Raw genomic sequence first — 10,633 nt, 5'->3', positions numbered from 1 at the left:
AATAAAGTGTTGAGTTGAATTGGATTATGAACTCTATTTGGGTTGAATTGGTTGGGCAAAATTGGATGTGTAGTATTTCTCTATACACGACTCACGCACATATGGACCCACCAAGTGGCCATATATATACCCGTGGGTGTGCCCCTTCAATTAGCGCACGCTCACACTGCCAAAGTCACATAGGGAAATGAGCCCGCATAATATCTTGGCGTATAGATATCATAATGTACATGTCCGTATTCATCCCAGTAGAGACATATCTCAATCCACATGGTAAACAAAAATTCATAAGGTCCTCCTAGCTTTAAATCATGACATACGACATGGAAGTCACAATAAAGTCCATAACATGATATAAACATCTCATAGCATAACTGACAACATAACATAATTCTAACATAATACATTTCAAACCGTCATAAAATATGGCACATGGAGGGCCTCAGAACTCGTATGGTTCATATTTACTTCAATTCATCCAACCAAGTTAATAGTAAAGTCACTTTCTTGGTTAGCTTAAGTCAGAGTGACTGATTTATCCTTGTGCTAGTCCAAATTTGTCCTTTGTAATCCAATTCAAACTTACGTGGGACCACGACATCAGGTTAGAATATACTAATGAGCTTAACTCACCTTAAAAATATCGAATGATTCCATACTTCATCTCACAATTATATAAATTGAGCAAATAGGAATCTTACTGACCTCATATTAGTAAAAAATGTGGTCCAAAATAGTCCGACTGAGTCGAATTAGCCGGATAAGCCAAGGCAAAGCCATTGAACCGAGGCTAAGCCGAATGCAAGGGGAATCGACCCAATTGAGCCACATGCGAGATGAGAGCTAGAAGTCGCTCGACACGCTTGTGTCATGTGAGTACAACTAGGGCAGGGGCACATGTCGGCTTGAGGAGCAAATCTACCAAAGCGTTAGATTAGGTTCGATTTATTGTAGATAATATTAGTGATGTATTGTCACTTGTTTGAACTCTATAAGATTTTAGTTATTAATGTAACGTCTATCGTAGATAAGTAAAAAAACAATTAAAAAGAAAAGCACAACTCAACAATCCAATCTAAAAATCGAGAGTTAGATTAGGTTGAATTGTGACTTTTCGAGTTGTTCAAGTCACCAACCCAACCAATCCAAAATTTTAGGTGGATCAAAAAGATTTTTCCAACTCAACCCATATTCATCCCTAGTAACATAGAAACAAATCTAAAAGCTCGAGAACTAAAACTTATAATTTAACTCGATATGAATTTGTTTGTCCTTCAATATAAAGTTTAAGATCTATCACTATTCACGTAGATAAGTCTCCTACCTCTTCTAAATTATATTTAAACACAAAGTAACCCTACCTCTCTCGATTGTAGATTTAAATCTTCACTTTAGACAAAACGGGTCGGCTTAAAGATTGGTAGTAACCCTACCTCTCTCGATTGTAGATTTAAATCTTCACCTTAGACGAAACGGGTCGGTTTAAAGATTAGTATTTTAGTATTTTGTTTAAATTAAGAAGAAAAGTTTTGAAGTGGGTGGTTGGAAATGGAATTGAGAATGATGAGATTATGACAAAGGGTATTGCAGTTTGTATAGAGAGTGAAAAAAGAGGCAATAATGGTGGGTAGGAGAGTAGACACAGCTTTGCTTTTTTGGGTACTTGGAGAATAAAATGTTGTCTCTCCACGACGATTGGCCTCACAATAACCCGTTTCTTTATACGATTCAAAAAGTATACAGCTAGTAGATATAGTTTGTTTTAGTTCGTAACGTATCGTCGTCAGCTTTACAGTTTCAAAACGCGTCTACTAAGGAGAGATTTTCATACCCATATAAGAAATGTTTTTCCCCATCTTCAATCGACGTGGGAACTCACAATCTATCTCCCTTAGGAGTCCAGCGTCCTCGCTACACACCGCCTGAACGTATCGTTGTCATTCTCACTCTTTTAAAATATGTCTACTAGGGAGAGATTTTCATACCCATATAAGAAATGTTTTGTTCCCATATCCAATCGATGTGGAATCTCACAATCTATCTTCCTTACGGGCCCAGCGTCCTCTCTGCACACCGCCTAGACTTATCGCTGTCAGTCTCATTGTTTTAAAACACGACTATTAGAGAGAGGTTTCTACCCGCATATAAGAAATACTTTGTTCCACTCTCCAACCAATGCGAGATCTCACGGAATTACAAAGTAAACTATAAATATAGGTTTGAGGAATATATTGATATGACATTTGGAATATTTGGAATATTATAAAGAGAAATAAATAGTGTGACATCTATACTTAGATGTCATATAATTGAGAATATTTCTGAAACTCTAAATTTTATACTACTTTACATATATCTATGCCTAAATTTGATATATACCTAAACCCTAAATTATTTTTTGGTTCTCGATAAAAAAAAATCTCGAGAATCCTATAAGATCCAATGGTGAGCAACACTGGATACAACAAGACGTTTCGATTAATACTTTGAGTTGTTTCTTACCATAAATAAGCGCAAACACTCAAGAAATTTGTTCGAACAAGCAAATTCACATGTCTTCCAACCAACACAGTCTATTGTTCTTGGAGCCGAAGCTATTTGCTTAGCTTTACATCCGCCTCATGATATCATTTGTAATACATATGTGGAGCAAACTAAGATAGGAACACACTGTATACATGTATCATAAATCTATACGGAATGTAACTTTAGACGAAAATATTAAAAATAGAATCTAAAAAGAGATTCATATTTCTCACTCTCTTTCCATCACACTAAATTCTATTCCCTCTTTTTTCAGTAATTCTCTTACCTTTATTAATTTCCCTTTTTCTTTTTCTTTTTCTTTTTCTTTTTTTTTTTAAATAAAAAATATTTTGAATTTCTTCTGTCTCTCTGTCTGCCCATTCAAAGGTTGGTGTGTTAAAAGGAGGGAAGCTGATCTATGACCATGAACAACCAAATATATATATATATATATATATATATATATATATATATATATATATATATATATATATATATATTTACAAATAATTTTAAAAAAAAAAAAAGAAGATTATGGGGTCCACTAGAAATGGACTCCACATTTAAAGAAAAAAATATATTTAATATATATATGAACAAAAAAAAAACATTGGAAATAAAATAATGGAGTTGAACAAACCCCATAATCATAGTGTTTTGATTCTTTGTTATGTAATTAATATTATAAACTATAGACTATGATCCCATTTTGTTTTTAATTTAATTAAAAGTATATATTATCTGATGAGGAGAGAGAGAGAGAGAGAGAGTTTTGAAAAATCTTATTTTGCAGCTTTTTATAATAATGAGAGATAAATATTATCATATGTTATAAATTTTATTATTTATATAATAATAATAATATGCTTCCCTTCACTACTCCCCAAAAAAGTGCTACATTTTAATTGGACTTTTTATATATAATAAAAATAAATTCCCTTTTTCTTAAAAAAAAAAAATAATAATGCAAAAAAATAGTAAAAATTTAGCCATTGTGGCGTATGTAATCAAGTGAGATAAGGCAATTAGTGTTGGAAAAAAAATCACATAAAAACAAAACAATATTATCCGATCCAACAATCAAGTTATCTGGATTTGTCCTAGAATGTTCGTATAAGTGAGTTTACTTTAATGATAATTGAAATGTATTTCATATATTCTAGATTTGTTGTGAAAAGATCATTTTTAGTGTAATGGAGATTCGAGTTTTTTACTTCCCGGGAATGAATAGATGCTAATTACTGTTGTTGAAGTAAATAAGAAAAAGTAGTAACTTCGTAACAATGTATTCTTGTAAGAACCCAAGTCTACCGCTAGCCGATATTGTCCTTTTTTAGCTTTTCCTTTCAAGTTTCCCTCGAGGTTTTGCAGTCTGCTAGGGGAGGTTTCTACACCAATATAAAGAATCTTTGTCCTTTTTGAGCTTTTCCTTTCAAGTTCACTTTAGGGTTTTGCAGTTTGCTAGGGAGAGGTTTCTACACCAATATAAAGAATCTTTCGTTCCCCTCTACAATCGATGTGGGATCTCACAATCCACCCTTTGTGGCCCAGCGTCCTCGCTGACACTCGTTTCTCTCTCCAATTGACATGGGATCTCACAATCCACCCCCTCTTCAGGGTCTAGCGTCCTCATTGGCATACTGCTCGTTGTTCACCCCTTTCGAGGCTCGAGGACCTGGCACCACCTACTTTTTATTTTCTCATACCAGTCTACTCTTTATGCCACTTAATTCCAAATGATAAAAGGAAAATAAAAGGGAAACAAACAGATGGAGCCTAACACAGCATGAAGTTTTAGTATAAAGATGGTTGTCTGGTTTGCTCATTATTTTCCAAATCCCAAAAGCCTCCAAATCCAAATATCTCTCTCATTCTCAAGCCAAAGAAGACACCAACTCTTTCACTTCCTTTCTTCAAACACAAAGCTCAAAGCCAACACACCCAAAAGGGTTGAAGGTGGGGAAAGAATCACAAGTAAAGAAAACAAGCAAGAAGCAGCAGAGCATAGGAGGTTCCATTAACAAAGGGGGTGGTGGTAGGGGGGCGTGGGGCAAGTGATGCGATCAGGAACTTGCGCAGCTCAGCAGACCCTCACACCGGAGGCTGCTTCAGTTCTGAAGCATTCCCTTTCTTTAGCCGCTCGTCGTGGCCATTCCCATGTAACTCCTCTCCATGTAGCCTCCACTCTCCTCTCTAATAACTCCAAACCCCCCACTCTCCTCCGCCGCGCCTGCCTCAAATCCCACCCTCCTCACCCTCTGCAATCCAGAGCTCTCGAGCTCTGCTTCAATGTAGCCCTCAACCGCCTCCCCTCTTCCCCACCTCTCCTTCACTCCCCTCCTTCTTTATCCAACGCCCTCATTGCTGCTCTCAAGCGCGCCCAAGCCCACCAACGCCGTGGCTCCTCCTCCTCCTCCTCCCTCGACCACCACCAACAACAACAACAGCAACACCCTCTTCTCACCGTCAAAGTCGAGCTCCAACATCTCATCATTTCCATTCTTGACGACCCGAGTGTCAGCCGTGTCATGAGAGAGGCTGGCTTCTCTAGCACTGCTGTCAAAACCAACATTGAAGAATACAACGACAACAACAACAACAACAACACTATTTTTATCTCTCCTCCTTCTCCCATTTCTTCCCATTTCTTCTCTCCTCAAACCAACACATACACCCCCTTTTTCTTCTCTTCTTCTCCTCCTCCTCCTCCTACTACTGATGCAACTAAGTTAGTGTTTGAGGCTTTCTTGGGGAAGAACAATAATAATTTGAGAACTAATGTTGTTGTTGTTGGGGACTCTGTTGGGCTGACAGAAGGGGTAGTGTTTGAGGTTATGAGGAAAGTGAAAATGGGGGAGGTTCCTGAGGTTATGAAAGGGGTTAAGTTTGTGGAGTTTCTTCCATTAATGAAGGGTTCTTCTTCTTTAAAATTGGGTGAGTATGTGAAGGATAATGGAGAAGGTGTCCTGGTTTATGTTGGGGACTTGAAATGGATTGTGGAAGGAGGGAATAGTGATGAAATTGAACGCTTGGTTGGGGAGATTGAGAGATTGCTGAAAGGGGATTTTCTTAATACTAATAACAATGGTTCTAAGGCTAAGATTTGGGTTATGGGTATGGCGAGTTATCAGATTTACATGAGGTGTCAAATGAGACAGCCTGCTCTTGAAACTCAGTGGTCTCTTCATGCTGTTCCTGTTCCCTCTTCTGGACTTGGCTTAACTCTCCATACTTCTAGGTATATTCCTTGTTTCCTTCGATATAACTCCGATATTTACCGTTTCTCTCTCATTCATCCAACAAGGAGACTAAATTAGAAAAGCACAACCGTAAGGTCGCTACTGCATACATATCATGAACATTGTATGCTAAGTTGTTTTCGAACACGTAAGTCCAGTGTTTTAAGATGCATTCATGATATGCATACAGTACCAACTTTAAATTAAGTAGAAAATTTAGGTTCGTTACAACAACATTAGGAGCTAAAACTTGTGTATATATACCTAGTTTTTCTTTGTTTTATACCCTTGTATCTTCCCGTTTCTTCAAATTTGACTGAAAAAAGTACTACTTGGTTTGGAATTTTGCATGGAGAACCTCCATTATCATCAATATTTTGAAGTTTATATATGTGGGGAGAGAGAGGGGTTGGGTAGTTGTACTTTTGTTGTGTTGGAGCCTAAAGACAGACTGAGAATAAGGACAGAAACATAAAAGAAAAAGTGTTTCTGGGAAAGTCAGATGGGCTAGTGTCCTTGTGTTTCCTCCCTTTTTTGGTCATTATATAGCCACGCATGGTGTTGTTTTACAGAGTTTTACTCGCAGATATGAAACCCAAATCATCTTTATCTCTCTCTTTTCTGCTAAGTTTTTTCAAAACAGGGCCAGAAAGCAATATGAACATACCTCTCATATTTGCAGAAAAATGCTTCTATGAATGAAATGGGGATTAGAGAACACTGAGGAAGAAAGAAAAATCATTAGTCACCCTCACTTAGATTTGTAATGGCCTAAGCCCACCGTTAGTAAATATTGTCCTCGTTGTGCTTTCTCTTTCGGGCCTACCCTCAAGGTTTTTAAAACGCGTCCGCTAGAGAGAGGTTTCCACACCCTTATAAAGAATGATTCGTTCTCCTTTCCTTATATCTGCTAGCGGTGGGTTTGGACCGTTACATGAATAATGCTTACAAACAATGATTTCGCTTCAGATTAGCTAGTGTTCATGTTTTTGTTGCTATTTTTTCTTTGTTTATGCAGTGTTTATGATTCAAGGCCAAGTTTCTTCTCTCAAACCATGGAAACAAAGCAATTCATTGCAAAAGAAGAACATGAAAAGCTTACTTGCTGCGCTGAATGCACTTCAAATTTCGATAATGAAGTCCAACATTTGAAATCTTTCCAGTCCAAGCAAGTTCCCTCCTGGCTGCAACAGTATAATGTCAATCAATCACATTCAAAGGTACTAAAACTTGTTCATCACGTTGTTTCATAGCTCAAAAACATAAGAATCAATTCGTTTAATTTTCTTGTTCTTGCATATTTTACAGGATGAGTTTGTGGAACTAAGGAAGAAATGGAACAGATTTTGCAGCAGCCTACACAGAGATGGTTCAGCTCAAAGCTTGATGGGAAAAAGCTTCTCTTACTGTTCATCATATCCATGGTGGCCAAAGTTTGATGAACCAAATTCAATTTCCTTCACAGATAATCAAACACCAAAGCCATTACAGAGTTCCAACTTGGTCCCACGATTCAGAAGGCAACAATCATGCACAACAATCGAGTTTGATTTTGGAAATGCAACAACAAAACAAAGTCAAGATCGAGAATCATCACCAAGCTTGAATTCTCTCAAACATATGGTGGGGAAGGAAGTGAAAATCACTCTAGCTCTGGGCAATCCGCTGTTCTACGATTCATCAGCAGAATCCATGGAAATGGAAAGCGAAAGAAAGACGGAACGAGGAGAGATTTTGAAGGTCCTGCAAGAGAATGTACCATGGCAATCAGAATCGCTTCCTAGTATAGCAGAAACAGTAATTTCAGCAAAGAAGAATGAGAAACGGATTCAATGGATTTTGATGGAGGGAAACGATTTCATTGGAAAGAGAAAGATAGCTCTAGCAATTGCAGAATCAGTATTTGGATCTATTGAGTTTTTCTTGAACTTGAATTCGAAAAGCGAAGAAATGGGGATTTCTCGATCTGAAATGGTGGAGAAGGCATTGAAATCGACCAGAGAGCTTGTGATTTTGGTGGAAGATGTGGAAATGGCGGATTCACAGTTCATGAAATTCCTGGAAGATGGATTCGAGAGTGGGAAATTCGGAGAAGTAAAAGAAGAACGCATCGAAAAATTGATATTCGTTTTAACAAAAGACGATTCCTCCGATAAAAAGAACAGAGATTCTTCATCATCTGTAATCGAGATGACCCTAGAAATCGACGCTAGGGAAAAACACAAGCGAAAGGCAGAACGGGAAATCGAAAACAAATCGAAGAAAGGAAGAATCAATAAGAACAGACAATCAAGCATCAACAACAACAACACAATCGATCTCAACCTAAAAGCAGCCAACGAAGAAGATCAAAAACAAGAACAAGACGATGCAGAAACGAATCAAACATTACCAAATGGGCAGATAAGTCCGATATCGAGCGATCTAACGCGCGAAACAACGATGTACAATCTGAAACCAGCAAATGGGTTTCTGGAACCGATCTCAAATCGGTTCATTCTGAATTCAAAATCAACCCAAGAATCAGAAATCAGAGAGCAACTGAGGCGGATAATGACGGGGGCATACGAGGAGAATTGTAAAAAGTGGAAATGGGATTGGGATTGGAATTGGGATTGTAGATTTAGGGTGGAAGAGGGGGTTTTAGAAGGGATTTTAGAGGGATTTGGTTCATTTTCTAACAAAGTGTTTGAAAAATGGGTGAAAGAGATTTTTCAAACGAGCTTAGAAGGTGGTAGATATGGCGGGAAACAGGAAGGGGGTATAGATATAAGGCTGTGTTTGGATCAAAAACACATTTTGGAGGAAGAACACGAAGAACACGAAGAAGAACCTGAAGAAGGGTATATGGGTTCTTGTCTCCCTAAAAAAATCAAACTTTCTTCTATGGATTGAAAGTCGTCTTCATGTAAAATGTAAAATCTCTTTCACCACTTTTCTTAATGACTTTCACTTGAATCTAATCTTCTCCAACGTAACAAGATCCATTTTGTATCATATCTAAGAGAATTCTGGGTTCGGGTCGAAGAAGCAATGTCACTCGATCATTATCAAATCGACTGCAATTTTTTCTGTCCGTGAGAATCCCAATCCCAACAGAGCGTCTTCTACTTCTAATAGACCATGAACTAGATCAGAATCATTCTCAACGAGTTCATAAGAAGTGATCTTATTTTTTTCATTGGGTCCGGATAGAGACCAAAGGTCTTGAACGACCGATCCGATCAAACAACTCAAAAGATCGTTCATAAAGAAACAAGTTAATATCTAATTACTTTATGTTCTATAATTTTGGGTCGGCTATTTTGATCATAATTTTACTATCCATAGAGTAAAAAGTTCATCCCTTTTTTGGCCGTTAAAGGCGAGAAGGGATTCAAACTTGCAACAGTGTGATTCGTCGTCACATTGAGCTACAAGCCTCACTCCGTCTCCACTAGATTTATTCTCAGAGTAACATCAAAAAGTGAATATTTTCTATCTATAATATACAATGTATCAATGTTCGTATTTCTTATTATCAATTTTTTTTTTTTTTTTACAATTTTTTTCTCGATAAGTAAATTCACTTGCTCGATGATAAAAAAGAAAGTTCTAAATTTAAAAAATGAGAGTAAATGGGTTTCAATAAGATAAAAGTGAGGTACATGTAGGCTTGATGTTTGTTTGATATTATTTTCAGCTCTACTCGATAGTCGATGTTTGCAATATCGAAATCGTTGGTTCGTGATAATCCTATATTTATGGAATCGTGTGCACACTTAAATTTTATATTTTTTTTTTCGTGCACGAAAAAATAAAATAACAACAAAAGCTTAGAGAGTTTGAACACATTTTTATAATTTTCAGTGCTGTCAAATAATGACTAAATGTGTAAAACGAAAAACAAAATTAATCAAATCTGTCAAACGTCTACATCATTCAACTGAAATGACAGATTACGATACCCATTTGTTTAAATAATTCGTCTCGAGTGATCAGTTACTTCTCGTACACAGTCGATAAGTATATAAATAAATTTTTTTTTTTTTTTTTGGGATTTATAAAAAGGGGAATTGGGAATAGGCACTAACAAAAATGTATGGCCAATAAAGTGTTAAGCTATGATTCCCCTATGATCATAGGCCAAAGAAATATCTTTTTAACACATGAAATGATTTTTGTGAACATAATTTTTATTTTTTATTTTTTTTCAATATATATATATAAAAGTGAAAGGGCTCACATCCACCGTTGGATGCAATGATTTGGTCTCTCATGATTAATTTTTTTTTTTTTTTTTTTTTTTTTTTTTGAAAATAGAATTGGAAAAAAAAAAAGAAATTTAAATTTTGAGAAATAAAAATAAAAAAGTGAAATATAATTGATTTTTGAGTGGGAAGAATTTTAATTATTTTATTTATTATAGTAGAGAGAAGCCCAATGCAAACATTCATCATTATTCTTCTCTTTTTCTTTGTTGATTTATAATAATAATAATAATAATAATAATAATAATAATAATAATCGGTAGTTACATACGGACGGAATGTCGTTGGTGGCTCCACTTTTCCTGAATTAGTAAGGTATTAGATGTCGGGTTTCAGCTTTAAACATCGGGTCAGTCTTAGGGTCATTTGTCGGATGGTATTTGTATTAGGTATTGGCTTTGTACCCTCTATGAATTTATTTTTCTTGAGTGGGAGTCCACTTGAAAAAGGACAGAGTAAAATGAGCGGATGGTGGAGATGAGATAAGAGGCGTGAGTAGTAATACCTCATTCTTCTTCCGCTTTTTATATATATATATGGATTTTCTAAAGTACTTTTCAATGTCCAAAGAGTTTAATATTTTTCGTAATAATAAATATTCTACGGATAGATTGAATT

At 36.2% G+C, this 10,633-nt stretch overlaps 1 protein-coding gene and 1 long non-coding RNA gene across 2 annotated transcripts; one reads left to right on the top strand and one right to left on the bottom strand.

Annotated features, from left to right (window-relative positions):
- The first annotated feature begins 4,417 nt into the window (after window positions 1-4,417).
- Window positions 4,418-8,750, top strand: LOC111798608 (protein SMAX1-LIKE 4). The gene is made up of 3 exons (XM_023681857.2): window positions 4,418-5,764; window positions 6,784-6,985; window positions 7,074-8,750. The coding sequence occupies exons 1-3, from the start codon at window positions 4,584-4,586 to the stop codon at window positions 8,658-8,660; spliced, it is 2,970 nt and encodes a 989-aa protein (XP_023537625.2). The 5' UTR covers window positions 4,418-4,583; the 3' UTR covers window positions 8,661-8,750.
- On the bottom strand, window positions 5,602-8,299 carry LOC111798609 (uncharacterized). Its single transcript, XR_002815726.2, has 3 exons — window positions 8,158-8,299; window positions 6,868-6,949; window positions 5,602-6,485 (listed from the first exon to the last, which is right to left on the bottom strand). It is a non-coding gene; the product is annotated as an uncharacterized LOC111798609 (long non-coding RNA).
- Window positions 8,751-10,633: the final 1,883 nt, after the last annotated feature.

The sequence above is a fragment of the Cucurbita pepo genome, chromosome 7, assembly GCF_057944985.1.
Source record: "Cucurbita pepo subsp. pepo isolate OVF chromosome 7, ASM5794498v1, whole genome shotgun sequence".
NCBI classification, from domain to species: domain Eukaryota; kingdom Viridiplantae; phylum Streptophyta; class Magnoliopsida; order Cucurbitales; family Cucurbitaceae; genus Cucurbita; species Cucurbita pepo.
The sequence above is the reverse complement of the archived record's forward strand: the minus strand, read 5'-3'. Positions and strand labels throughout refer to the sequence as shown.